We start from the raw sequence: 27,641 nt of genomic DNA, 5'->3' as shown, positions 1-27,641 counted from the left end.
CCTGTTTTGCATTTATAGAAACATAAATACATTTAATAATTTAAATAAAATCTAAACCTTCACTGAGATCAATAATGGATATTTTTAGTAAGACATTAAATCAATATTATTACTTCAATGATGATGATACATAAACATTGTTTACTTACAAATATAAATAAGCACTAAAATCATCCATTTAGTTTAGTTTAGAAGCAAGATACCGTATAATTTATTTGTTCTATATTTTTGAATAATTTCCTAATAATAATATACTTGGTTTAAAAGCCAAAACAAATTTCTTAGAAACACATATTTGAATTATAAAATCTCCATAATCCAAAAACTCAAGGCAGAGTGTTTAGGCCACGCTTAATTCTATTTACAAAAATGAAAATCTTTACTTTGAAAAATCATCAACAAATTATTATAACTTACCAAATTTCTTTGGCACGATGATGCTAACTCTAAAATACTACTTATAAATTACCAAATTTCTTTGGCACAATGACGCTAACTCTAAAATACTACTCAACCATAACCGTCTAAGACTAAACTTGTGAACTCTTCCCTCCTCAGGAAAAGCCAAAAAACAAATTAAAACTTTTATCCATGCATTGATGTGGATTAGTAATTTCCAAGACTGAAAGAGATGTTCCCATTAAAATGCCATATGAGGTTAAGAACGTGGCAGTAATGAGTGGGCATTACAGTGGAATGCAGTGACCTCCCGTCACAAATATCCCACCACTCACAATCTTCCATGTAACCAACACGACACGCATTCTCCTTCCTTCCCCACACGCTGGACATACCCCTATGCCCCAACTTATACTTCCTGCTTCCCTCCATACCCTCCAATCATTCCCACGCTCTCAGCATCCCTGCCTGCTACTGGTAAGCTTTTTCATTTCCCAATTTCAAATTTATAATAATTTTAAATTACTAACTGTTGAATTCTCTCTTTTGTTATCGTCGTCTGTTTAATTTTCAATCCATCATAGAAAAGTCCGATTTTAGTAAGTGTCTCGATTTTTATCTAACAGCGGAGTCCGGGAACTGGTTGTGTTTAATTTGATTCAAACAGAGGCAATAAATTCTCAGAGCCCAAGTTCATAGAGCTGGTTTTGTATTTGATTCAAACAGCGGCAATAAATGATCAGAGCCCAAGTTCATAGAGCTAGTTTTGTATTTGATTCAAACAGCGGCAATAAATTATCAGAGCCCAAGTTCATAGAGCTGGTTTTGTATGAATTTTTAAACTAAAATAAATAAATGTGTATTTCAATCGCTGGTCCATAGTCCCAAACTTGAATTGGGTCTCAATGTTATTTAACAATCTGATAAATTAAATCTCGGTAAAACTTAACCAAAAAACCGTCTGCTGAACTGAGATTCCATTTAACATAACATTTGGTTTATCAGGAAAATTTTCAGAGGCTACCATTGAACATAGCAATTTTATCAATTTCGGAGACTACCTTTATTATTATAGCAATTTTATTAAAACTTATGTGTTAGCAGTATATTTTGAAAACATTCGTTAGCTTGTCAAAAGTTGTTCTCTTTCAATGAATGGCGAGGTAGCAATCTAGTTGATCATTCAGCATTATAGCTATGTTTTTTATTCTTCCATCAAATATACCTCTAATAGTCTGGGTGTTTCCTCAAACTTTTCATTGAAACAACTAACTAATGGGGAAATTTTCATTGTTAGCAAAGACTTTCCTTGGTGGATAGATTCTTCTGCCGAGAACAATTTCCTTATTCCTTTGTCTGTTTTAGAGATCTTTCATGGCCATGAAACAGATTTCTGTTTTAGTTTAGATAACAAAGAAGATGCAGGAAACGAGCAGAAGGGAATGTGGTTAAAATGCATTTTCTGAGAATGTTTATGAATGCTTGCTTTTCCAGCATGGCCATAAACTTTTTCTGCCATATTTCCAATCTTTTTGTCTGTAGATGAGGTTCATTACATATGCTTATTGCATTTTTCATTACCTACTAACACATCAATGTCTTGGCAGAATACTCATTCCATGGCAACAGTAAATGGAGCCAACTACATTCCAGCTGTACAGACCTGCGATTTGCTGTTTTTTCTTGGAAATAACCCACAACGGAAATCTCAATCTGTCGATAGTTTGTCATCCACCTTAACAAGGGCAAGATGGATGGTGCTATCAGGCAAGAGGTCGTTCAAGCCCTCTTTTTATTCTTTAAGCACAAAGCAAATGTTTTCAAAGGAAGGAGGCAGCCGAATTCAATGCGCTAGCAAAAGCATTACAATTCCATCAGAATCAGAGGAAAACCCGGCAAATGTTTGGTTTGATTCTATGGAGAAGGAAGACCCTGTGGCACAGTTCAAGATGTCTGACTTTGAGCTGTGCAACCATGTTAGTATAGGACTTTCAGGCCGGGTAAGTAGCTTTGCTGGTATCGAAATAGATCCCTTACAATTCTGAATAAAAAGTATTCTTGAACTGACCTAGAAAGACATGGAGTCCGCATAATTTTATTGGGTTTACTTTTCTTGAAGGTATTTGATACTTAAGATGCAAGTCTTGTAGATTTTCCTGAAATGGGTCTCTGGTTTGGGTTGCCATGCAGAAAGATGAAGTGGTGTTCGAAGCTATTGTCAGAAACTCTGAGAGGTAAGTTGCTTCTAGTGACTTTATCTTATATCTTATCTGAAATATACTCCAAACTAGACACACATTTATATAACCCCTGACTCGAAAGATCTTAATGGATGTGAAGCCCTCTGAAAAATTCTAGAGTGGTATTACGGCAACTTACAGGGTCTCATGCGCAGCGCAGGGGCAGACGTGCTTTAGAGGTGAGCATTGGTATTATTTGTTTTTTTCTTAGTATTGTATTTAGTCAATTGCTTATTATGCCTGGCTTGTTTTGTTATCCAGGTTCTGAGAAAACTTGCTCGTCGCCAGTTTATGTATCGTTCATATGCAACAAGAGTCCATGGATATATACTTCCATCTGGTGCTATGGATCAGTGCTCATTCACCTTAGTGCATGGAGTAAGTCAACTGCAGTGCCCTTCAAATCTAGTAGTAGCAAGGAAAGCAGTAGGTTGGGACCTGGGTGCAACAAAGAATGGTGATTATGGAACTGGTTAATTGAGTTGTTGGATATTTGGTAACATAATTTATTTCCAAGACTATATATTAAGAAAGTGGCTTCTTCCAGAACAGTTGGTCTACTAAGGCCTTCCATGATACTTACTTATTATATTGTGACAGTACTATGGGAGCTACTCGCTGCACCATTGGCTGCTACTCACAGACTGGCTTCCAGCGCTGGAAGCTAAGCTTGCTTTAGATGAAGACTGTGCAAGAAGAGTGGGAGATGACACAACTGGTGGACCTGCTGTATCTCGGCAATCAAGGCTTATCCGAATGTTGATGAGAGACCTTTTAATTGGGGTAAAACTAATTTCTTAACTATTTTGGTGTTTAGCCCGTAGATTGCTCTAGAGTTTACTTAGCTGAGATCTTTGACTGCTCATATCACCATTATGCCCAGGTGAACTATTTGCATAGCCATGGACTTGCACATACCGAGTTACGCCTGGAGAATGTTCATATAAGTTGTGTAGATAGACATGTCAAGGTAATTTCTAGTTTAAAATGTTTATTTTCTCCAAATAACTGAAATTGATGATACGGTCTTTTCATCTTGATTATTAGTTTGCGGAAATGTTAAGTTTTGACCTATGACAATTGGGACTCTATTTGATTGTTTGGTTTTAGTCATTATGGCTACCTTTGTGCTTTTCTTTTCCAAATCAAGCAGAAACAGACCATTTATTTTGGGACATACAACATTCTTTGCGCATTATAATTTATCATTATTTAGTCCTTTCGGTGGATTATTTGGGAAGTTTTCAGTGGCAATTGAAAAAATATTTTTAGTGACATAAAAGGTTTAATTTTTTTTTTTCTTTTGCTGGCCTGTATATGGGGTGCACACATCTTAGCATTAGACGGTCTAACTCTATTGCAAGGATATATAAATCGATGATGTTTTTATTGATCGTTAATACATGAGAAAAACCGATGATGTTTTCATTGACTATCATTAATAGATGGCAAATCGTATCCATTCAGACTGTCTACAGTTTACTATTTGTATTGGCCTGCAAGTAGGCCAGCAACTCTTAACTATTTAAAGCCTAACCAAAGAAGAGAGCAAGGTAAACCCAATAGCAAAGTCTGTCAAACAAGTTAGGATCACGTGAACATTTAATCTCCATGGATATACACAAAACCCATAGAGGATAAGGCAGCGTTAGCCATGCTGAGTATTGTTGAAATTGATTTTAACTATCTGCATACCATTTGGGAAAAAGGAATTCAAGGCATATAAACCAACAAGTCCAACATTAAGTAATGGTACTGTGAGAGGGAATGCCTCTGTTTGTAAGTGACAATCGTGAGATTCTCTAGACAGTGGTTGTAGGTGCAGGAGAGATCATCAGGAATCCTAAAGGACTCCAAGAGCTAGCTTATGCCTGAGGTATCAATCTAGTGAAAAATTATGAAGCTGAGGCGTTGGCAACAAACTAAAGAATCATGCTTCTCAAAGAGAGATTACAAGGACTCATTGCTACTATAGGAGACTTGGCCATTATCATTCAACCTGGATTCACAAAAAAATGCCTTTCTCCAGTCAAAGTTAGTTTTCAAGACATCTTTTATTTAAGGTCAAGAGACACCCTACACTAAGGCAGAAGAAATGGAAAATAAAGATGTGTTGGAGCGTAAGGGCCAGTTGTGGGTTCGGATGGAGGAAAGGAGTGAAAAATTTATGCCTGGGGTATCAATCTAGTGAAAACTAATGAGGCCGAGGCATTGGCAACAACTAAGGAATCAAGCTTCTCAAGGAGTGATTACAAGAACCCATTGTTATTGTAGGAGACTTGGCCATTATCATTCAACCTGGATTCACAAAAAACCACCGTTCTCCAGTCATAGCTAGTTTTCAAGACATCTTTTCTTTCAGGTCGAGAGGCACTTAACACTAAGGCAGAAGAAATGGAAAACAAAGATGCGTTGGAGCATAAGGCCAGTTGTGGGTTCGGATGGAGGAAAGGGAGTGAAAAACGAGTATTCTGTCCCATGATGGTCGGTTGTTGTTTGGAAGAAAGGGGCTTTAACACAATTAAGTCTTAATGCCCCTCCATAAAAGTTATCTTTGATTGGTGTTCACCTCACTTGATAATGACATATCTTCTTGAACCGTCTTACTGTTTTTTCAAACTTAATGAATTCCATGCCCTATACAATTTTCACTCTGTTTGATGTGTGGGAATCATGGCAAGGCAGGTGTGCACTCCTGGCATTTTCCCCCAAAAGGATCAAGTTTAATTGCACAGAAAAGGCATTCATTTACGTTCTTCATACATGCACATGCTTAGCATTTGATTTGAAATTCTCTTGGACCTTGGTGTTGTCTCTGCTCTTTTGGCTTGTGGGGAGTGTTGCAGAGTTCACGGCTTTCAGGGGATGGTATTTTTGGTGCTGCCTCTTTGTCCTAACAATGTACTGTTGTGACTATTCCTTTGCCATAGAAGGGAATGTGCACGAGGTCTAGAGAAGTGTGAGAAATTGCAATAATTGCAGGTATGCAGGCTAATCTGTCCATGGCTTCTGAACTGATCTGAAAATGAGATCTAAGACAATTAATAAGGTATTACAGACTTATGTGCATGGATTAGTCTATGTCATTATATGCAATGGATCGATAAGATTGCGAAATGCACAGACTATGAAGCAGTAAACAAACATAATAGATAACACATGAATAAGGAGTTCACCCAATACTCCTGGGCTACGTTTCCTGGTCCAGCCTTCAGTGATGGCCTATCTATTATGTCTTCAAGCAGATTTTTGTTTACAAAAGTGAGCTCAATTTGAGCCTCACACACAAACAAATTACAATAACAAGAGCTTCACTTGAATCCCTCAAGCTTCCTCTGAGTACACAGACTCCCACACAGCTCTCAATCTGCTCTAAACTCTGTCTCGCATTTGCTTGCAACACTGCCTGCCTGTTTGCGCTTTGTCTGTGGCTTTTAAAGCCATTTTTGGGCTGCTTGTTCGCTTCATCTCCTTGTCCTTCAGTCTCCCGGGCCTCTGTCCGTTCGAATCCCTCTTCCAGCGTTTCCCAGGTATGGCATAACGCCTGAAGGGGAGGTGGCCACCGATTCCGTAACGGAAGGATGCCTAGGTCCCTTGAACTCCATCGGATTCCCAAACACGGCTCGTTTTTCATCAACACAGAAAAATAGGCATAAACAGGAAAAATCCGCCAAAACATGATATGTCGGACTTCAAAGTCCTTTAAATATGGTTTAATCCCTTATCGGGTCCACCCACAGGTCACATATCGCATATTGGGATGGCTCAGTCTCTGTGTATTTTGTCTAATACGAAAATACACTAAAACGCTGTAAATCCCCGCATTCCAGACTTGAAATTCTGTTTAATATTGTTAATGAACCCTCTCGGGTCCGCAACATCGCATCGGTGCCTTTCCCTTTAGTTTTTCGTTTGTTCGCAAAAATGCGATTTACAAAGGAAAACATAGTTTTCCGGACTTCAATATCTATGCAATTCCGCCTATTGGATTATCGGGTCTGTAATATCGCTACCTTTATGGGTATTGGCCCCGCTCCACTGCATAGTTCCGATGTGATGCGATATATCGCAATCGCTCATCACAATAACCCTCGGGCCATTATAAAGCGCTCCTCGGTATACTCCGACAACGATCCTTCGATTTAATATGGGCCGTAGATTTGCACGCTTGATCGACGGTCCAGATTCACTTTGCCATTCGCTCATCGCAATATATATATATATATATATATATATAGCGCCGATCCCCGCCGATAGTCTTTGGCAATAATGATCCGCCGATCGGATCTGGGCCGTTGATCGGCCAGATCCGACGGCTCTGATTTAATATTGTATTAAAGCGCCGATATCGCTGTTCGCGATCACAACTCTTATGTGGATCTCGCCGATCTCTGCCGAAGGTCACCGCCGATTGCGATTGCCGATCCGATCTGGACCGTTGATCGGCCAGATCGGACGACTACTGTGCATCACTTGTTCCGCTTGCAATTACTCTGTTTTTTTCATGATTTCATGGGTTTTGGGCCTCCCGATAGTGTTTCTCCGCCCTGCTAAGGGTGTCCCTCTTATGATAATTTTGATCTTTTAAGGGATTTTTAACCTTGGGCATGATTTTTAAAAGATTCATGAAGACTTAGAGGACATTCTTGGATCCATTTGGATCACACCTTCCCACTGAAAAAGGCTTTTGGACCACCAAAAGTTGGGTTTCAAGCATCAATCAAGTGAGGATATTGCTGCCTCACTTGTCCAATCTCTATCCATTTTGCACTGCTGGGTTTTGAACCTCTGAGTCCTACTATTAGGTACTCGACATCTCCTCTGCGCGTTGTCCTCACCTTCCTGTCCAGAACTATATCTTCTTGCAGCTCATTGAGGTATTCAGGCAACAGATCATCAATGGAAGGCAATTGACTTTGCTCTTCAGGATCTTCAATTAAAGAAGGTTCAAACAGTCTTAAATTTTCTGCATTTACTACTGAATAGATGTGCATGTATGTTGGCAGATCAAGGCGGAAGGCATTCTCACCAATTTTCTGAAGTACCTTAAAAGGCCCATACCTTATTGGTTTCAACTTCTTTCCTTCACCTTGCATTCTGTCCTCGCTGATATACAGTCAGACTTGATCGCCAACTTGGAAGCTGTGCTCCACCCGGTGTTTATCATGCCTTGCCTTGTATTGGGCTTGGCTCGTTTCTAGCTGTTCCTGCACTCCCTGGTGAATCTCTTGGATCTGTTCAACGAATCTGGTTGCTTTATCCACATCATTGTGTCCAGCAACTGCTATATCTTTTTCAAAGACAAAATCCAAGGGAGACCTTGGTATAAAACCAAAACAGGTCTCAAAAGGAGATCTCTGTGTAGAAGAATGTTTAGCACGGTTGTAAGCATGTTGCACATAACATAAATGTTCATCCCAAAGCTTGGGATGCTTGCTGCAATAACCCCTGAGCAACTGGATCACTGTCCTGTTGACTACCTCTATTTGGCCATCTGTTTGTGGATGAAAGGTTGTGCTTTTCTTTAGTCTAGTGTCCATTAATTCCCACAGACTTGACCAAAACTTCCCAACAAATTGGGAGTCTCGATCAGATACTATGGAAGTGGGTAACCCAAAATGCACCTAGACATGCTGAAAGAACAATTTTCGCTGTTTGTTCAGCTGTAATCTGTTTATTACAAGGTATTAAAATACACATTTTGCTGAACCTGTCCACAATAACATATAAATAGTCATGCCCCTTTCTAGATTTTGGCAATCCCCCAACAAAGTCCATGGAAACACTTTCCCAAGGACGGGAAGGGACTGGTAGTGGAGTGTACAAGCCTAGTTTTCTATTGCTGGGCTTGCTTTTAGCACACATGGTACACCCTCTTACATATCTAGAAACTGTTTCATGCATTTTTGGCCAATAGCAGTATCTTTGTAGTTGTGCAATTGTTTTGCTTACACCAAAATGACCTGATATCAAAGAAGTATGTGCTTCCCTAATTATATTAATCCTCTCTGTTTGTGGAATGCATAGCTTTCCCAAGTGATACAAGAGTCGGTCTTTAACATAGTAATCCAATTCTTCTACCTTTTTTCCATTACTTAAAGCTGCATATACATCTTTAAAGTCTATATCTTGAGCATATTGTTCAATGTAGCTTTTGTGCATTACTGAATTATGCTTAAGTATAGTAGATGCATTTATGATTGGTCTGGATAACATATTTGCAACTTTATTGTGTATGCCCTTTTTATATCTGATGACTAAATGAAACTGCTGTAGGAAACCCATCCACCTATAGTGTCTTGATTGTTGCAACTTAGTTTGTGAGTGTAAATATTGAAGTGGTTGATGATCAGTATGTATAACTGTTTCTTTGCCCATTAAGTAATGTTTCCACTTTTTCACACTCTGGACTAATGCATACAATTCTTTATTATATGTAGGATAATTAACTACTGCAGAATTAAAAGTCTTAGAATGGTAGCATATGGGTTTACCATGTTGCATCAACACTACTCCCATGGCATAATCACTGGCATCTGTTTCGATCTCAAATGGTTGTTGAAGATTTGGCAATGCTAGTACTGGTGCTATACTAATTTTTTCTTTCAAGGTGTCGAAGGCTTTCTGCTATTTGCCTCCCCACTGAAACACCTTGTTCAATCCTGTCAATGCATGTAAAGGAGCTGAAATTAAGGAAAAGTTAGCAATAAACTTTCTCCAATATTGTGCTGCCCCTAGGAAGCTTTTAACTTCAGTAGCAGATTTGGGTTTAGGCCAGTTTACAATGACTGCAACCTTAGAGGGATCTATCTTCAGTTCACCACTCCCTACAATATGACCCAAATAATTTAAAGATGTTTTTCCAAATTCACATTTTGATAATTTAACATAGAGATTTTCCTTTTTCAAAACATCTAGAGTCTGCTTTACATGCTGCAAATGTTCTTCCCATGTTTTACTAAATACAAGAATGTCATCCAAATATACAATTACAAAATCATCAATAAAAGGCCTGAGTACATCATTCATTACTCTCATGAAAGTGGCAGGAGCATTAGTTAAGCCAAAAGGAATGACTAGCCATTCATACAGCTCTTGCTTTGTTTTGAAAGCAGTGTTCCATGCATCTTGCTTTGCTACTCTGACCTGATGGTAACCACTATGTAGGTCCAACTTGGAAAAGTAAATAGCCTCTTTCAGCTGATCCAATAGATCATCTATGTGAGGAAGGGGATAACGATTCTTGATCGTTATTTTATTCAGTGCTTGGTAATCAATGCACATCCTCCATGAACCGTCCTTTTTTCTCACCAACACGATTGGAGATCCGCATGGTGATGTGCTTGGTCTTATGAACCCTTTCTCGAGCAACTCCTGTACCTGCTTCTTGATTTTTGCATTCTCTAAAGTAGATAACTTGTACATTCCGATGTTAGGCAATAGAGCATCTTGCTGCAAATTAATATCATGTACAATTTCCCTTTTTGGTGGCAAACCTTTAGGTTCTTGAAATAATATATCATATTCGGAAACAACCTTTTCTAAATTAGCTTGCTGTTTAGTATCATAGCCCTCAAATATATTGGTTTTTTCAGGTTTCTTTTCCTTTACAACCATCAGTAAAAATTGCTTGCATGAATTTACAGTTCTTTTCATCTGCCCTGAGTTTATGAGAGTATAATTGTTCTTGAGTTTATGAGCTGTTACAATATATTTGATTCCATCTTTAACGAGTTGATACTTATTTTCAGCTCTATAGAATATGGCTTTTCTATCATACAAGTAAGGACTTCCTAAAACAATCCCACATATATCCAAGGGAACAATATCTAACTCAACCTCATCCACAAATGCTGACCCAAAAGAAAACCTAAGTTTACATTGTCTAGTCACTTGTAGTTTTGCTTTATCACATACCCAACCTAATGGATATGGCTTCTTGTGAGGTGTGGTTAGCAGTCCCAATTTCTTTACAATTGCTTCAGAAATTAAATTTACTTGTGAGCCACTATCAAACAAAGTATCAATCTTTTGATGCTTGGAAATAACTCTAATATGAAAAAGCTCATGTCTTCTTCTCTCATTTTCTTCACTATCAATAGTTTGGGCAGAATTACTAGTAGATGCTTCAGAATTTTTACCTTTTATACCTGTGGCTGCAATTGTTGTTTCATCACCTGAGTTTGACCCCAAATCTTTTTGTATGGCAGCAACAGTCTTCTTCTTCTTTCCATCGAACTTCTTGGGTTTCAACTCCGGATGCAAAGACCAACAATGTTCATCATCATGTCCATCCTTCTTGCAGTGAGTGCATGAAGGTTTGGTATTTTGTACAACATTGGCCTTCCTCTCTTTCCATTTCTGCTTCCTCTTTTCCTTGTTCTTGTTTGCAGTGGGTTTTGATGATCCCCCAATCTTTGGGATCACATTCTTGCCTCTAGTCTCTAGATGTGTAACTTGAACAGATACCTCATCTATGCCAGTAGGGTTAAACATGAGAATGGTATGTCTCAAATAACTGTGTAGACCACCTATATACTTCAACAAAGTTTCAGGTGAGTCTAAGGAAATGCCTAGAATCAAAGCTCTCTTTCTAAACTCTTGGGTGTAACTTTGTACACTTTTCCCTTTTAATTGGCGAAGAGTTTGCCAACTCATCATAGCTTGCTGCATATAAGCTAGTGGATAGAATTTTTTTTAATTGCAGAAACAAATTCACTCCAGACAGAAAGAATTTTACCATGCTTCTTCAAGTCAGCTTGTGTTCTGCCTTCCCACCATACCAAGGCAGTTCCTCCAAGGCGTAGGCTGGCCAGCTGAATCTTACTTCTATTTGAGTCAATGCTCTGCACCCTGCAATACACATCAATCTGCCTAATCTAGTTATCTAGCTTCTCTACATTTAACTCTCCATCATATATTGGAAAATCAAATTTAACATCTAATTTAATCAAAGATGCTTTATTCTTTTTATTTTCAGGGCTATTAGGAGGTGTGGGAAGCTTTTCTTATTTCCCTTAGCTTTTAGAATGGTCACTTAGGAGAGATTCTTCTGTTCCTTTGTCTTGTTTGGAAGTAGAAGAATCTTCACTTCGACCTTTCTTAAATTCTCGGTACATTTCCTCTACCATGGCTCTCATGGTCATGAAACTGTCCATGAACTGAGAGTCTGATTCCAAAGGATTTTCTTCTGTCATTTTCCTCTTAGGATAGACTCTACCAATTTTTGGGTTAGTTTCAACCAATCCTCCTTCTCCTAATTTAAGCTTTGATCTAGTTAGCATTCACTAATTAGTCCAGCACAAGCTTGTCTAACCTTAGCAACCTAAAGCTCTGATACCACTTGATTTGAAAATGAGATCTAAGACAATTAATAAGGTATTACAGACTTATGTGCATGGATTAGTCTATGTCATTATATGCAATGGATCGATAAGATTGCGAAATGCACAGACTATGAAGCAGTAAACAAACATAATAGATAACACATGACACAACAAATTTAATAAGGAGTTCACCCAATACTCCTGGGCTACATCTCCTGGTCCAGCCTTCAGTGGTGGCCTCTCTATTATGTCTTCAAGCAGAGTTTTGTTTACAATAGTGAGCTCAATTTGAGCCTCACACACAAACAGATTACAATAACAAGAGCTTCACTTGAATCCCTCAAGCTTCCTCCGAGTACACAGACTCCCACACAGCTCTCAATCTGCTCTAAACTCTGTCTCGCATTTGCTTGCAACACTGCCTGCCTGTTTGCGCTCTGTCTGTGGCTTTTAAAGCCATTTTTGGGCTGCCTGTTCGCTTCATCTCCTTGTCCTTTAGTCTCCCGGGCCTCTGTCCATTCGAATCCCTCTTCTAGCGTTTCCCAGGTATGGCATAACGCCTGAAGGGGAGGTGGCCACCGATTCCGTAACGGAAGGATGCCTGGGTCCCTTGAACTCCATCGGATTCCCAAACGCGGCCGTTTTTCATCAACACAAAAAATAGGCATAAATAGGAAAAATCCGCCAAAACATGATATTTCGGACTTCAAAGTCCTTTAAATATGGTTTAATCCCCTATCGGGTTCGCCCACAGGTCGCATATCGGGATGGCTCGGTCTCTGTGTATTTCGTCTAATACGAAAATACACTAAAACGCTGTAAATCCCCACATTCTGGACTTGAAATTCTGTTTAATATTGTTAATGAACCCTCTCGGGTCTGCAACATCGCATCGGCGCCTTTCCCTTTGGTTTTTCGTTTGTTCGTGAAAATGTGATTTACAAAGGAAAACATAGTTTTCCGGACTTCAATATATATGCAATTCCGCCTATCGGATTATTGGGTCCGTAATATCGCTGCCCTTATGGGTATCGGCCCCGCTCCACTGCATAGTTCCGATGCGATGCGATATATCGCAATCGCTCATCGCAATAACCCTCGGGCCATTATAAAGCGCTCCTCTGTATACTCCGACAGTGATCTGCCAATTTAATATGGGCCGTCGATCTGCACGCTTGATCGACGGTCCAGATTCACTTCGCCATTTGCTCATCGCAATATATATATATATATATATATATATATATATATATATATATATATATATATATATATATATATATATATATATATATATATATATATATAAAGAGCCGATAGTCTCCGCCGATCAGATCTGGGCTGTTGATCGGCCAGATTCGACGGCTTTGATTTAATATTGTATTAAAGCACCGATATCGCTATTCGTGATCGCAACTCTTATGTGGATCTCGCCGATCTCTGCCGAAGGTCACCGCCGATTGCGATTGCCGATCCGATCTGGACCGTTGATCGGCCAGATCGGACGGCTACTGTGCATCACTTGTTCCGCTTGCAATTACTCTGTTTTTTTTCATGATTTCACGGGTTTTGGGCCTCCTGATAGTGTTTCTCCGCCCTGCTAAGGGTGCCCCTCTTATGATAATTTTGATCTTTTAAGGGATTTTTTAACCTTGGGCATGATTTTTAAAAGATTCATGAAGACGTAGAGGGCATTCTTGGATCCATTTGGAGATTGATGCCTGGGGTATCAATCTAGTGAAAACTAATGAGGCTGAGGCATTGGCAACAAACTAAGGAATCAAGCTTCTCAAGGAGTGATTACAAGAACCCATTGTTATTGTAGGAGACTTGGCCATTATCATTCAACCTGGATTCACAAAAAACTGCCTTTCTCCAGTCATAGCTAGTTTTCAAGACATCTTTTCTTTCAGGTCGAGAGGCACTTAACACTAAGGCAGAAGAAATGGAAAACAAAGATGCGTTGGAGCATAAGGCCAGTTGTGGGTTCGGATGGAGGAAAGGGAGTGAAAAACGAGTATTCTGCCCCGTGATGGTCGGTTGTTGTTTGGAAGAAAGGGGCTCTAACCCAATTAAGTCTTAATGCCCCTCCATAAAAGTTATCTTTGATTGGTGTTCACCTCACTTGATAATGACATATCTTCTTGAACCGTCTTACTAATTTTTCAAACTTAATGAATTCCATGCCCTATACAATTTTCACTCTGTTTGATGTGTGGGAATCATGGCAAGGCAGGTGTGTACTCCTGGCATTTCCCCCAAAAGGATCAAGTTTAACTCCACAGAAAAAGCATTCATTTACGTTCTTCAGACATGCACATGCTTAGCATTTGATTTGAAATTCTCTTGGACCTTGGTGTTGTCTCTTCTCTTTTCGCTTGTGGGGAGTGTTGTAGAGTTCACGGCTTTCAGGGGATGGTATTTTTGGTGCCACCTCTTTGTCCTAACAATGTACTGTTGTGACTATTCCTTTGCCATAGAAGGGAATGTGCACGAGGTCTAGAGAAGTGTGAGAAATTGCAATAATTGCAGGTATGCAGGCTAATCTGTCCATGGCTTCTGAACAGTTAGAGTCTTAGCGGGTTTAGGTTGAATCCAAGCTTCTGGTGGTCAATAAGGCCCAAGATTGTTTCTATGTGGCATGAAGGCAACAAATTCTGGCTGTGAGAGATTGGGAACTTGAATCTTGGAGGGAACTTTCCATTCTCAGAATGAAATTCATTGAGCTGGATGTGACCTTTTCTACCACTTGGGACCCCCCTGTTTGCATTGCTAGCCATGCTAATCTGCCTCTGCGGGAGCTGTTACCTGAGTGTCGTGGGATGATGAAGAATCACAGAGAGAGATTGTGGCAACAATTCAGTTGGACTTGGTGGCCAATTCTATGTGATTGTCTTTTTGACTCTAGTTAATTTATTTTTTGTTGGTATCCCCTTTTGCTAGGATAATATATGAGTTTCCACTTGCAAGTTTTGGAGTAGGCAGACTCTTTTATTTTTGCAACTTTGAATGCTTGGGAGATGTGAGAGATCTCTATCATATTCCTTCCTCTCTTTTCTAGAAGATGTTTTTAGGTTGTACTGACTCCCGAGGCTGTATGGGTAAAGCCACATTCATTTTGATCAATATAACTGTTACTTAAGAAAGGACGAGAGGTTCTCGGGGATGGGATGCACCCATAGTAGTACTAGTGTGGATACCACAAGGATAAAATGTTTCAAAGGGTTAGCTGTATGATCAAAATCAAATATCGATAAGTGAGACATTTTCATGTTGACCATTATGAGATTTCTATATACCAAAGGCATTCTCCAGAGTTGGATCGAATGTAGAAAGAGGATTGGCTTCCAAAGAATAATGGATAAATTTTATTTAGGCCAATAGAAGTTATACAGTGCTTTAAACCAAATGAAAGATTTTTTAGTAGTGGATACAGTGCAAAATAGTGATTGTAGTAGATAAAGGGCTCTGAAAACTCTCCTTGATCTGTCAGATTTTATTCCTGATATTATTTTTTTGTGAGTATTTGATCCCTGGACGTGATCTTTACACTCCAAACAGTTTTTAGCCTCTCTTTTATTTTCCACCCACACAATCTATCATCTTTAGAAAATCGACATATGCAAGCTATAAAAAATTCTGAGACTTGGAAGAGGATGCTTATAATAGAATAAGCCCGTTCTTATTTCCATCCTCTTGCTCTTAGTCAGTTAGTTATATGTTGTAGATCTCTAAAGCTGTTTTCCATGTGGCAAGTTTGCTTGTAAAACATTAGCACTTTTCATGCTATGGCAACTTTCAAACGTTCTTGTCCATTTTTTCATATGCATCTAGATTCTAGATCTCTTTATTTTAGTAGAAAATAGAAATAGTGAAATCCCCCTCAAATATAGCTAGCAATAGGAATTTGCCCGTGATTCTAGAAATCAATGTTTGTTGCTGCATTTTCTATTATGAATCTATATTATATCTATGGGCTGAGTAGTAATGTTTATATTAGATATATTGGATGATCATGTCGTGTGCATGTGACTTACCTCTGGTTTTTAGGGTAACCACAAGTAACACCTTATTATAGAAAGGGTCGCATGTGTGATCACTTGTGGGGTTTACCTGACATGAATGGTATGTTTATTATTTGCTTAAGGGATATATTCTAGTTGAAAGCTAATAATGATTCTGATTAAGCCAACAAATTTCAGTAGCTTGTCAAATTGTTGAGAAGTCGAATTATGTATTGGTTTAAAATTCCTATATTACAAATTTCAGACTAGGTTGGCATTTCAAGAGTATGCCTTAAATTCTAAAGGTACTTTTTAGCATATATCCCTGAGCATCTGCAGCAACTCCATAAAGACGTACACGGTTTAACAACCCCATTGAATTGATCCTTACAAAACAAAGGAAGTTCAATCCTATCATTCATAGGTCTTATAGGAGTCTATTTTGAGGAAAGGTTTTCTCTCTAACATTGTAATTAGATTTTCTAGCGTGAAATTTCCTTTCACAAAAACAGTTTGTTCCTTCCTGGATGCTTCCCAGGATCATCCAGCTAGATCCTCTCAGCCATGGGCACTCCCCAGACAACCTTGTTAGAAAATTCATTGGATCCTTCTCAGTGCTTGATTCTGCAGAGGATGCCTCTTCCTCCTTGTCTTCAAGCTCCACATTTTCTCTTATGGACTTATAGTTGATCTATTGCACTCTCTCCTTTTTCTCCTTTTTTGATGTAATATGTAGTTCATGTTTTCTTGTTTGATATTAAAGTATTTTGTTTTTTTTTTCTCTCAGTGTTGCTTAGGGAAACCCTACAGATTGATATCACCAATTGTACTTCCTAGTCCTACTGACCTATATAGTTTGAGTGGGGCTAATGGTTAAAAACTTGTTTCAAATACTTTGGGGGGTACAGTATGTACACTTTCGTAGACTTTAGCAGTCAAATTACTACATCTAGGGGGTCCCTTGTTCCACAAACAAAGGGGCATCATACACTAATTTAATGTCTGGGTTGGCTGTGGCCTTAAAATTAGATTACGATTGTTAATTTTAGGTATGTTCTATGCTAGAGCAATTTATTTGATTTCTTTTCCATATAGCAATCACATCAGCATAAAGTAAACTGCAGATAGAACATAAATATAAATCGCAGAACACAAGCCAAGACAAGAGGACACAAGATGTGGCGCAAGCCAGGGACAAACCCCACAATGTGTGGGGAAACCTTTGACCAATTCTTCTTTTATGTTCTTCAAAGTTCAGCAGAGAAAGAGAGAGAGAGAGAGCGTACATTTACAACAGAAGTCAATACTTTGACTTGTCTAGATCTAGCATAGATCATTTCGTATAACGATGAGATCAGTTGAAGACATTCTGCTTCAACTGATTCTCCAAGATGACTCCTTCACCTATCATCGTTCTGCGTCTCGTCCATTTGCTGCACCTTACCGTGTAGCACCATCATGCATCATTATGCTGCTCATGATCTCATACGCTGCCCATACATCATGCTGTCCATGATCTACATCATATTGCCCATATATTCATCATGCTGCCCATATATCTCATGATGTTGTCTATGTTCATCATGCTGCTGCTCACATATCTCATGATGCTGTCCATATTCATCATACTGCCCATTATCATGCTGCCCTTTAACATGTGCATCATTCTTTAGTTCATATACATATCAGCCTTAGGTGCTTGCTATGGCTTACAGCCTAGCAAAGCAGCTAGGCTATAGTTCCATGTCACTGCTGTACAAGATGTTTGTACTGCCACTGAGATTTTACCGAGATATCTCAGGACTGCTGTGTATAACACAGTCCCTTCGTCCGAGATTTTCATCTTCTAATCACTGTTATATTATGCTGTCCAACATGCTTAAATTGCTACAGAAGAACCACCGAGATTAGGTGTCAAGACTGTTATAGACAGCCTTGGATTTACCACGCTATCATCTACAGCTACGTGCCATTAATGTGGGACCTTGTACCTGAGTTTATAACTTTGACTGCGACTACCACACCTGTCCTTTTTCAGCGTGAACAGTTCTTCTTTTGGCTGTAAGTTACATGTCTCTTAGACTTGCGTGTAATCTCCATTCATGACTGCGTTTTGAATTCCTTTCCTTACTGCGGCTATATGACAACGGATCTACGTGGCTGCCATCTATGCCTGTGGCTGTATCATGTCAACGGATCTATTGCGTGGCTGCCATCTATGCTGAGGCTGTATCATGTTTATCATGATAGCGTATCTCTTCATTGTGCGTATAGTGGTTGCGTAAGCGTGTAAGTCTTTCTGATCTTGCGTATATGCATGACAGTGTATAGAGTATTTGCTGTGCGTATATATGACAACGTATCTTTTCATTTAGCGTATACAACCATGACTGCATTGCGTATATACCTGACTGCCTAGTGTATAATGCCTCTTCATCACTGCGGCTCAGCTTCATGCACTTGCTGTGTGTATAGTTGCTGTGGATATTATTGCCTGCGTATTATAGCATTGCCTGCGTCCTGGACAGCGTTGAGACTTCCTTCATTAGCTGCGTTTTATGTGTCTCCATGAATAGGTTTTCATGACTGCATAGGTAGGGCATCATCTTTGGACCAACGTGTGTTTCTCTTGGTGTCTCACTCCTTCTCCAAAAACCCAAGACGTGGAGAGGAGGAGATCACTCAAGAATTGTGTCCAAATGACATCAAATCCTCTTATATTTATACTAGAACGTATATGATGAATAGACATGACGTTTGGGCTTCTTGAGCCTACATAAGTTGCTGGTCGGCTAGATAATAAATCCATAATTAAAATAAATTCATATCTCCATAAATACTTATCGGAATCGGATGATCGTTAGATCAATCCTACACCTCTCGACGAGAGGGATCCAATAAAAATATCAGTTGTCATAAATAAGCTGACCCACGTGGAGTTTGGCCGTAGTTGCCAATTTAACAACTATTATTATAATTATTTTGATCATTTTCCAGACATTAATGAGAGTATTTTTAATTTTCCTGTGAACCTAACACCTGACAGTTTATCAATCTAGTAGATTAACAGATCTACTGAATAAATGTACCACTAGATTCTTAACATAAACATTCAACGGAGGAAAAATATTTACACCAATCTCAATCACAAGTGGCACATACAAATTCTACCCAATCAATAGTTCTTCATTAATAACTTAATTTAAACCTACTTGGTCTTTTGTCCTAGGATAATAGCCCAACTGAGGAGTTCACATATACAACAATAAACCTGAAACTATCTACCTGATCAAGCCCTAGATCTCTCCTTCGATCTTCCTTAGCTAATGTGGATTTTTCTCCCTTGCTTCGCCTTGCACCTTCATCGGACCTAATGCACTTGAGTGAAGTCCTCCACCATGTCATTGAGATGTCCCTCTCTTAGTCTTGTCCTATTGTATGGTGTCTTCTCCATCTCCTTAGCCTTGCTTTTATAGCTTTACATTGAACTAAATCTCTAACCCTAATTTCCAAAGTGATCAATGACTGAGATTTGATCTTGCCTCTCTTGAGATAAAGGGATGAGACTAAAACATAATTATTAAAGTAATTATTTCACTTTTCTTAAGTTTGCTTTAGTGCAATTAACCAATATAATAATTATGTGTTTTCCTAAGTCAAAACTCAGGCTAAGTTACAAAAGAAACTTGCTTACACTAGCACAATTATCTTAAGGAGATCTGTGGGTGACTTCTACATGCCTAGGCCCTAGACGCTTAGGCCTATGCAGAAGTACCTACCCAAGCTACAAACATCAACACTCCCTCTTAGCGAAGGTGGTACTTATGCCCCTTGGAACTAGCTTCTATCCTGGAACTGCATTCGCTGCCTTGGCTGCTCCCTTTGAACTAGAATCCTTCCTTGCCACCTAGTCTGAGAACATCCTTGAAGTCCCACTCCCTTTGGATTGGTGTTCCTAGAAGCCTCTTGCTCATGAAAATTCTGTAAGGTCATCTCATACCAAGAGACCTTCCTGACAGACTTGGAGGACTTTGTGGGTTCCTCCTCCTTGTTAATTTTCTTGAAACTCTGCAACTACTTAGATGAATTTACTGAAAAATCAAGGCAACTAAAAACTGAAACCAAGTTTAACTTTCACCAAGATACAAAGTTTCTTAACATTCAACATGTAGCGGAAAATACTTGAAATAAAAACACATGCACACATAAATTTGACACCCGTGTTTTACCCAGGAAACCCAAATGGGAAAACCTGCTTTTGTTGTTGTGGTCTTCTTATTGATTGTTCTTTGAGCAAATAAATCTTTTACAATTCAGTGCGTTGCTACTGCAACCAACAAATAGCCTCTAAGAAAGATCTCGACTTTCTTCTCACTAATCTCAGTGCCACAAATTGTTCTCATCCTATCACTGCCCTCGGCCCTACCTCTTGATCTTGGTCCTCACACATCGTTTCCTACTGAACCTAGTCTTGGCTTGCTCTTCGAATTCTTGATCTTTGCTCCTCAATCAAATGCACTATACCATCAACAAAGAATCATCTAATCTTTGTGCCTTTGTCCTTCTCTGCCTTAATAGACTTTCGATGCATGCAAGAGGCCAAGTTCGAATGGTTGTTCACACTAGTGCAATGAGTTGCTCTGCCAGTTAACTAGAGCAAGTCCTAGTTACACCTAGATTGGCTCGAGTTGCTCCTTGATTTTTTCTAGTTGTGAACCAAGTTAACTGAGGACTTAACTTGTCCCATCTTCACTTGTCTCTGAAGTCTTCACTTGTCCTAACTGAACTTGTCTTGTTCCACTCATCTTGTAGTTTAACTGAAGAATACTCTAATGAATTGAAGCTCCAACACTACGCATGCAGTCTACTGATGACCATTCCAATGAACTGAAAATCAACTCATCACAACTGAAGTCTATCTCATGATCTCGCATGTATGCTAGAGAAAGATAGATCAAATTCTTCATTGGCTAAGGCACAAGCTAGAAGACCTTACTTCGCTACATTTTCAACACTCCCTCTTATCGAGGAAGGGATTTTGTACAACTCCCAACTTATCTCTAAAAGACACGAAATTGCCTTTGACTAAGGCCTTCTTTATGATATGTGCAACCTGCTCATCTATGAGAATGTATAGTAGCTTTAATATCCCTTTTGCACACAGTCCCTAAGATGCTGGTACCTGATCTTGAAGTGCTTGGAGCGATCATGAAACATTGGATTCTCAGAGAGCTTAATGCAATTCTAGTTGTCACACTGAATCACTATGGGCTCCAACTCCTTCCTGAAAGATTCACTGTGGGCTCCAACTCCTTCTTGAAAGATTCACTGTGAGCTCCAACTCCTTCCTGAAAAGACCCACAAGCAACTTCCTCATCTAGATGGCTTCGCATGCTGCCAAGATGGCAGCGATACACTCGGCCTCTGCTGAGCTGAGTGCAACTGATCTCTGCTTCCTTGCTGAACCAGGAAACAACTGCTGACCCAGTGTCGAAGACGCAACTTGAAGTGCTCTTTCGATCCATAGAGCTCCCTGCCCAATCTTTAGTTGTGAAGCCCTCAAGCTTCACTCCATCAACCTATCCGTACCACAACGTATAATCTGTCATGCCTTTGAGATACCTCAAGACATGCTTGGTAGCAACCCAATGATCTCTAGTAGCATCTATCATAAACTGGCTCAACTGGTTCACTGCAAAACATATGTCAGGCCATGTGTTGATTAAGTACATCAATGACCCAATGAGCTTCCTGTACAACGTGACATCTACTTGCTCTATTTTGCTCTCGTAACGTCCTCTACCGATTGAGGAGGAATGGGACGAAATAACCCATCCATCCTCGTAGGCTATGGTCCTCTATAAGGGGAAAACCCCCAAAATTCCCACTGTTGGGCAAGCTTTGGTGCAGCTAGGCGAAAAAGCTCAAAGTTGGGGCTTGGAGTAAAGTTTACTTAATCATTTTAGAAGAAGAGATCCCTCTGGGAAATCTAAAAATATGAGAGGGATGAAGTCAGTTTGGATTGTCAAGTGTGGATCATCTCATTCTGTTTTTGAGCATTAGCTTTGAGGGCTTTAAGACCCCTTCTACCTTGTTAATTTCAGTGGTGAAAGATTCCACCCTAGTTGACATACCTATTTCTTCTCTTTGTTTTGGCACAAGGGTTTTTGGTTGGGCAGCGAATTCTGTAGGTTTGGATTTGGTTAATGAACAAGAGGCTGTTGGAAGCAACAAGGTTTTTGTATCCTGTATTTGAAGGAGAAGCGAATTCTTGTTCTAGGCAACTCTTGAAGAAGGCCTGTGAAATTCGGCTAGGGTTTTTTGGCACAGGAAGGTCATCTAAAAGGCAATGAAACTCGTGGATTTGTTCTTGTTTTGGCACATGAATACTTCTTGGAAGGGCAACGAGATTTTCTACTAGTTTGATCTTTGGTTCTGGGCATAGAAATGTCATAGAAGAGGCAACGAAATTATGTGTGGAGGTTCGTTGTAATTCTCGACAAAAGTTGAAGCGACGGTTTCTTCCTGAGTTAGACATGGTTGTTGAAGGCATGTGAATGTCTCCTGTGATAAGCAAAGTCTGTTCCTAAAGCAGGTTGACTATTCTAAGGGCAAGCAGAACTCTGATGTAGGGTTTCTGCATTTATCTAGGTCGAAGTGAGAACGGGGTCGTTGTTTTAGATCAAATCTTCTCAAAACAATTCTGTGACATATTATGAGTTCAGAATGGTAGATAGAGTCTTTCTGAGGTTTCTCCATGGAGATGCCGTGGTAGACAAGTAACTTTGAGGGAAAACCATATACAATAGTGCGATATTCATAATAGCCAGGTCCGAGACATATCTAGTGTTGAAGTCGACCTACAATTGTATAGCATTCATTAGCTACAAAATAAGTTCTAGCCTTTGTCTTGACACGAGGTTACTGAGTATTGAATTCAGGAAGAGTGCAAGGAATATTGAACTGTCTGAAGGCATAGGGTTAACAGGTTAGAGGTAGAACTACTCTCTGTTGGAACATTGTCAAATCTCATAAATTGTTGTAGTATGTTGAATTGGTATTGGTTTCCATTTGTGATGAATTGTTGAACTGATTACTCTCTTTTGGAGCACTATTGCACTTCAAATTTAACCATAGCCTGTGGATTGGATTTGGGTTATTTGATGATGGATTGTTGAATTGCATTGCGGAAATTATTACAATATTGTTACTTATATAGTGCAATTATTTGACTGTACCGAATACATGTAACTTTATTGAAACTCTAGTCACAGGAAGGGAAAAACAATCTAGGGCAAAAACCTCATGGTTATATTACAGTGGTCTCAGAGCATTGAAATCCCGCCAACTTGTGAGTTTTGTGTATGTTTCAGGGAGATACAAGTAACGTTATAGTCAGTAAGAATAAGGTTAATTGCAAGACAACCGTGGAGGGTGAGGAACAAGGAGATCTAGATACCAAGGATAATGGATCTCTTACATGTACTGATACATGGACAGACAAAAATATCAAATGTGATATTACAAGGTCAACAATAAGGACAATAATTAATGCAAACATTGGCCTAGGGTTAACAACAACTTGCTCAATTGGTGACTCATCTCATAGGAAATGAAAATGTTGCTTGCAACAACAAAACTAACATGGAAGGGAGTGGGAATCATAACCCTGGTCCTCCTAACACTAGGGAAACCGATAGGAGTCACCGACCATTGCTTCCTCAATTCACAAATAATCAAGCCGTGATAAACCAAGAAGTTGTTGAACCAAACGGACTACTTGACGATTACTTTCGGGAATATGCAGTGCTAGAAGAAAACACACGAGCAACCGTGACCTTCAATGAATATAGTAATTTAAGATTCATAAACAGACCTAGGGGACATCATAATTATGATCTAACACACAAGGTGAGTAAACTTTCCCTTCCCTCATTTGATGGGTCATCTAAATGTATAGTAAGAGCTTGGGTGCAAAAATTGGACACCTACTTCAGGCTCAACCCTATGGCAGAAGCAGACGCAATCCAATTTGCCACATTGCATCTAGAAGGGGAAGTGCATGAATGGTGGTATCATGGTCTAGTAACATTGGGGCATGCCAACATTACTTATGAATATTTTACGCAAAGGCTGATAGAAAGATTTGACCGGAAGAACCCAGACATCCACTTCAGAGAATTAGCACTTCTCAAGTAGACGAGATTGCATGAAGAGTTCATTATAGAATTTGAATGTATCACTGTCATGGTAACAAATATATCTGAAGAAAGATTAGTCATGCTTTTTACGGAGGCTTTATCCGAACCACTACAAGGTTGGGTAAAAGCATTCAATCCCACAACCCTTCAAGAGGCTATCAAGAAGACTCGTGATATGGGAAATGCAGTAGTCAAATCTAAAGCCCCTCCCAAACCTTTCATTCCCCCAAAAGATAAGGAGAAGAAGGCCCCTCAACGTGATTGGCCCAAAAGGGACAGGTTAGATGAGGAAACCTGAAGCGAACTAAGGAGGAAAAAGCTATGTTTTACTTGTAGGGAACCATGGGAACCTGGACATCGCAGTTTAGGAAAAGGGAAGATTCATTACTTCGAAGTACTCTCCTAGGGGGAGGAGGAAGGAGATAAACCCACACCTAGTAATGATGAACCCATTGAGCCTAGCAATCCCAAGGAAGAACAACCGTAGGAAGAAGCTAAAGAGGAGGAAAAAGCTATGATTTACTTTTAGGGAACCATGGGAACTTGGGCATCGCAGTTTAGGAAAAGGGAAGATTCATTACATCGAAGTACTCTCCTAGGGGGAGGAGGAAGGAGACAAACCCACACCTAGTAATGATGAACCCGCTGAGCCTAGCAATCCCAAGGAAGAACAACCACAGGAAGAAGCTAAAGAGGAGGAAAAACCCTGCGAAGAAGAGAAACCACGACCACAAGTTAGGATCACATCTCTTTCAGGAACACTTAGATATTACACCTTTAGGGTCGGGGAGTCGTCAAGGGACAACACATCACAACCTTGATTGATGGGGGAGCTACACATAATTTCATTGATGCAACGTTAGTAGAAAAGAGAGGGCTTCCCACAGAAAAACTCGAAGGCCTTGATGTAATAGTAGCGGATGGGTACAACTTGGATTACGCACAGATGGTCCCAGGTTTGAGTGTAACACTTAATTATACTTTCACTAGTGAATTTTATGTAATTGATTTGGCAAATATTAATATGGTATTGGGGGTTCAATGGTTGTATTCGTTGGGCAAGCACACTATGGACTACTAAGCATTGGAAATGGAATTTAAAGCACCAAATGGTTGTAAGGTAGTTTTGAGGGGTATGGCAAATGGTGGACCACAAGTCGTTTCCGCCAGAAGGATGGAGGCCATATTTAGGCACAAAGAGGTAGCATATGCAGCAAAATACAAGATTATGAGTCAAAAGACTCCCGACAGTGACAAACCATAATACAAAGCAAACATTCAATGAGTGTTGGACACACATGGTCAGGGATTTGGTGATATTCCCCCAGGATTGCCACTTAAAAAGGGATTTGAGCTTACTATAGAACTGGAAGAAGGGGCCAAGCCTGTAATCACCACACCATATCAACATCCAAAGAAATTCAAGCATGAGATAGAGAAGACTATCCAGGAACTAGTAGCAATGGGCCATATCAGATAGAGCTCAAGTCCATTTGCCTTATCCGTGGTTTTGGTGAAGAAGAAGGATGGCGTGTGGAGGATGTGTATTGATTACCGAGCTCTCAACAAAAAAACCATAAAAAACAGGTATCCTATTCCCAGAATCGATGAATTACTGGACGAGCTTCATGGTGTAGTATATTTTTTAAAGATTGACTTACGATCGGGATATCACCAAATTCAAGTTCGAAAGAAGGATGTGCCAAAAACAACATTCGTTGCCACTATGGACACTTTGAGGCTCCCGCCACCTTTCAATCTTGCATGAATACCATCTTCAACAAGCAGCCAAGGAAGTTCTTATTAGTATTTTTTGATGACCTTCTCATTTACGACAAGACATGGGATGATCACTTGGAACATTTGGATAAAATCTTGAGCATCATGCAGGAACAGTCACTTTATGCCAAGGCATTAAAGTGCGAGTTTGGATTGATAGAGATTCTTTACTTGGGACACATAATCAGTGCAAGGGTAGTACAGGTTCTTCAAGAGAAGATCCATGCAATATGGACTGGCCAACACCCAAGAGCCTAACTAAGTTATGAGGATTCTTTGGGATTTGCAACTATTACCGATGATTTGTCAGAGGATTATCTCAATTAAGTGCACCATTAACAGATTTGACGAAGAAGGAGCATTGTTGAGAAATCTAGGGCAAGATTGATTTCTCTTTAATTTTGATAGATGCTTGTAATTTCTTCATTAAATTCTTTTTTTTCTTCTTATATTTATTATTTCTTTGTTCATCAAACAACTACCAAAACCATAAAAACAAAGAGACACCAGATGTAGGCACTCAGCCAGGGCAAAGCCCCCAAGGAAGGGAAAACCCAGTCAAACTCTTCCTTAGTAGATTCATATCAAAGTAAGACAACCAAGACCTTTGACACAAACTTTACCCCTCCATCCATCAAGATGATCAAATATGAATACAGTCCTACAATTCAATCTTTATTTTTGCAATAGCAATTCCGTCCTGCAATAGTGACATTGTCCTGCAATAGTAATTTCGGCCTGCAATAGAGATCTTCGACCTGCAGTAGTAACCTAGTCTTGTAGTAGTAACTTCAGCTTGCAATGGATCTTCGACCTGTAATAGTAACGTAGTCCTGTAGTCACCCAATACTTCGGTCTTGTAGATGATTTGAATTACGATAACTTCGTTGTTCTATAATCCATCCAAACTCCTTAACTTTACTTCCATTTGGATGAGTTCACTTGGGTATTTATAGTTGTTTCTTCCTGTATATTGAGCTGACATGAATAATAGTAGAGGCCGACTTATATAAGATGAAGTTGGAACTAATTTGAGGCCGACTTTGATGGATGGAGAGTTTGACAAAATAAATTTCTTTCTTTGACACCATGAACCCAAGAAAGGTTTCTTACATAATAAATTTGACTTTTACTTAAACAAAAATCCTAGAGCACTCAATGGGTGCTTTGACCTATTGACCATTGACTCAAGCATGAAACCCATGCTTTAATAAGTCAACAAAATTTCCTTTTATAAATAATTTTTCTTTTCATGACTAAAATACAATTATGAAGACCGACACTAGTTACATTCTTCAACACTCCCTCTTAACTAGGGACGTATTCATAATAACATACATATAGAGGTACACGGGAGATCTCAAAATGATATGAACTATGAAGAGTTCTAGCACACGCAGTGCTATAAATTAGATACCTGACCAGGGTACTCTAATCAGGTGGGACTAAGGGGACTCCAGCTTTATCCACTCCAGGTACCATTAGGCTTTTAAGCTCTACCAACAACCTAGGGATCTAGGTGCAAATCCAAGGTCGGAACTCCATGACCAACACCACCCTCCCTACTTCGGGATCTAGACATCAACACATAGGCCGACTAGATAACCTCCCAAGCATCTTGTTACCACAAGATGCATCACCTCTCCCTATAAACTAAACCAGTTATATCCATTTGTCCAAGCATGCTTCCAA

At 39.5% G+C, this 27,641-nt stretch overlaps 1 protein-coding gene across 2 annotated transcripts in view; it reads left to right on the top strand.

Moving 5' to 3' along the window:
* Positions 1-725: 725 nt before the first annotated feature.
* Positions 726-27,641, top strand: part of LOC149206193 (putative plastid-lipid-associated protein 14, chloroplastic) — a 47,069-nt gene continuing 20,153 nt past the window's right edge. The window contains exons 1-7 of one of the 2 annotated variants that reach the window (XM_089395339.1): positions 726-876; positions 2,007-2,399; positions 2,590-2,633; positions 2,740-2,818; positions 2,901-3,017; positions 3,240-3,422; positions 3,523-3,609. In XM_089395339.1, coding sequence (XP_089251465.1) covers positions 799-876; positions 2,007-2,399; positions 2,590-2,633; positions 2,740-2,818; positions 2,901-3,017; positions 3,240-3,422; positions 3,523-3,609 — 981 coding nt within the window. In that variant the 5' untranslated portion in view covers positions 726-798. The remainder of the gene's footprint in view (positions 877-2,006; positions 2,400-2,589; positions 2,634-2,739; positions 2,819-2,900; positions 3,018-3,239; positions 3,423-3,522; positions 3,610-27,641) is intronic. The other variant, XM_089395340.1, reaches the window with a different exon arrangement.

Source organism: Pinus tabuliformis, chromosome 1_2 (genome assembly GCF_031772625.1).
Source record: "Pinus tabuliformis cultivar Carrire ecotype Pingquan chromosome 1_2, CPIR1, whole genome shotgun sequence".
Classification (NCBI taxonomy): Eukaryota; Viridiplantae; Streptophyta; class Pinopsida; order Pinales; family Pinaceae; genus Pinus; species Pinus tabuliformis.
The sequence above is the reverse complement of the archived record's forward strand: the minus strand, read 5'-3'. Positions and strand labels throughout refer to the sequence as shown.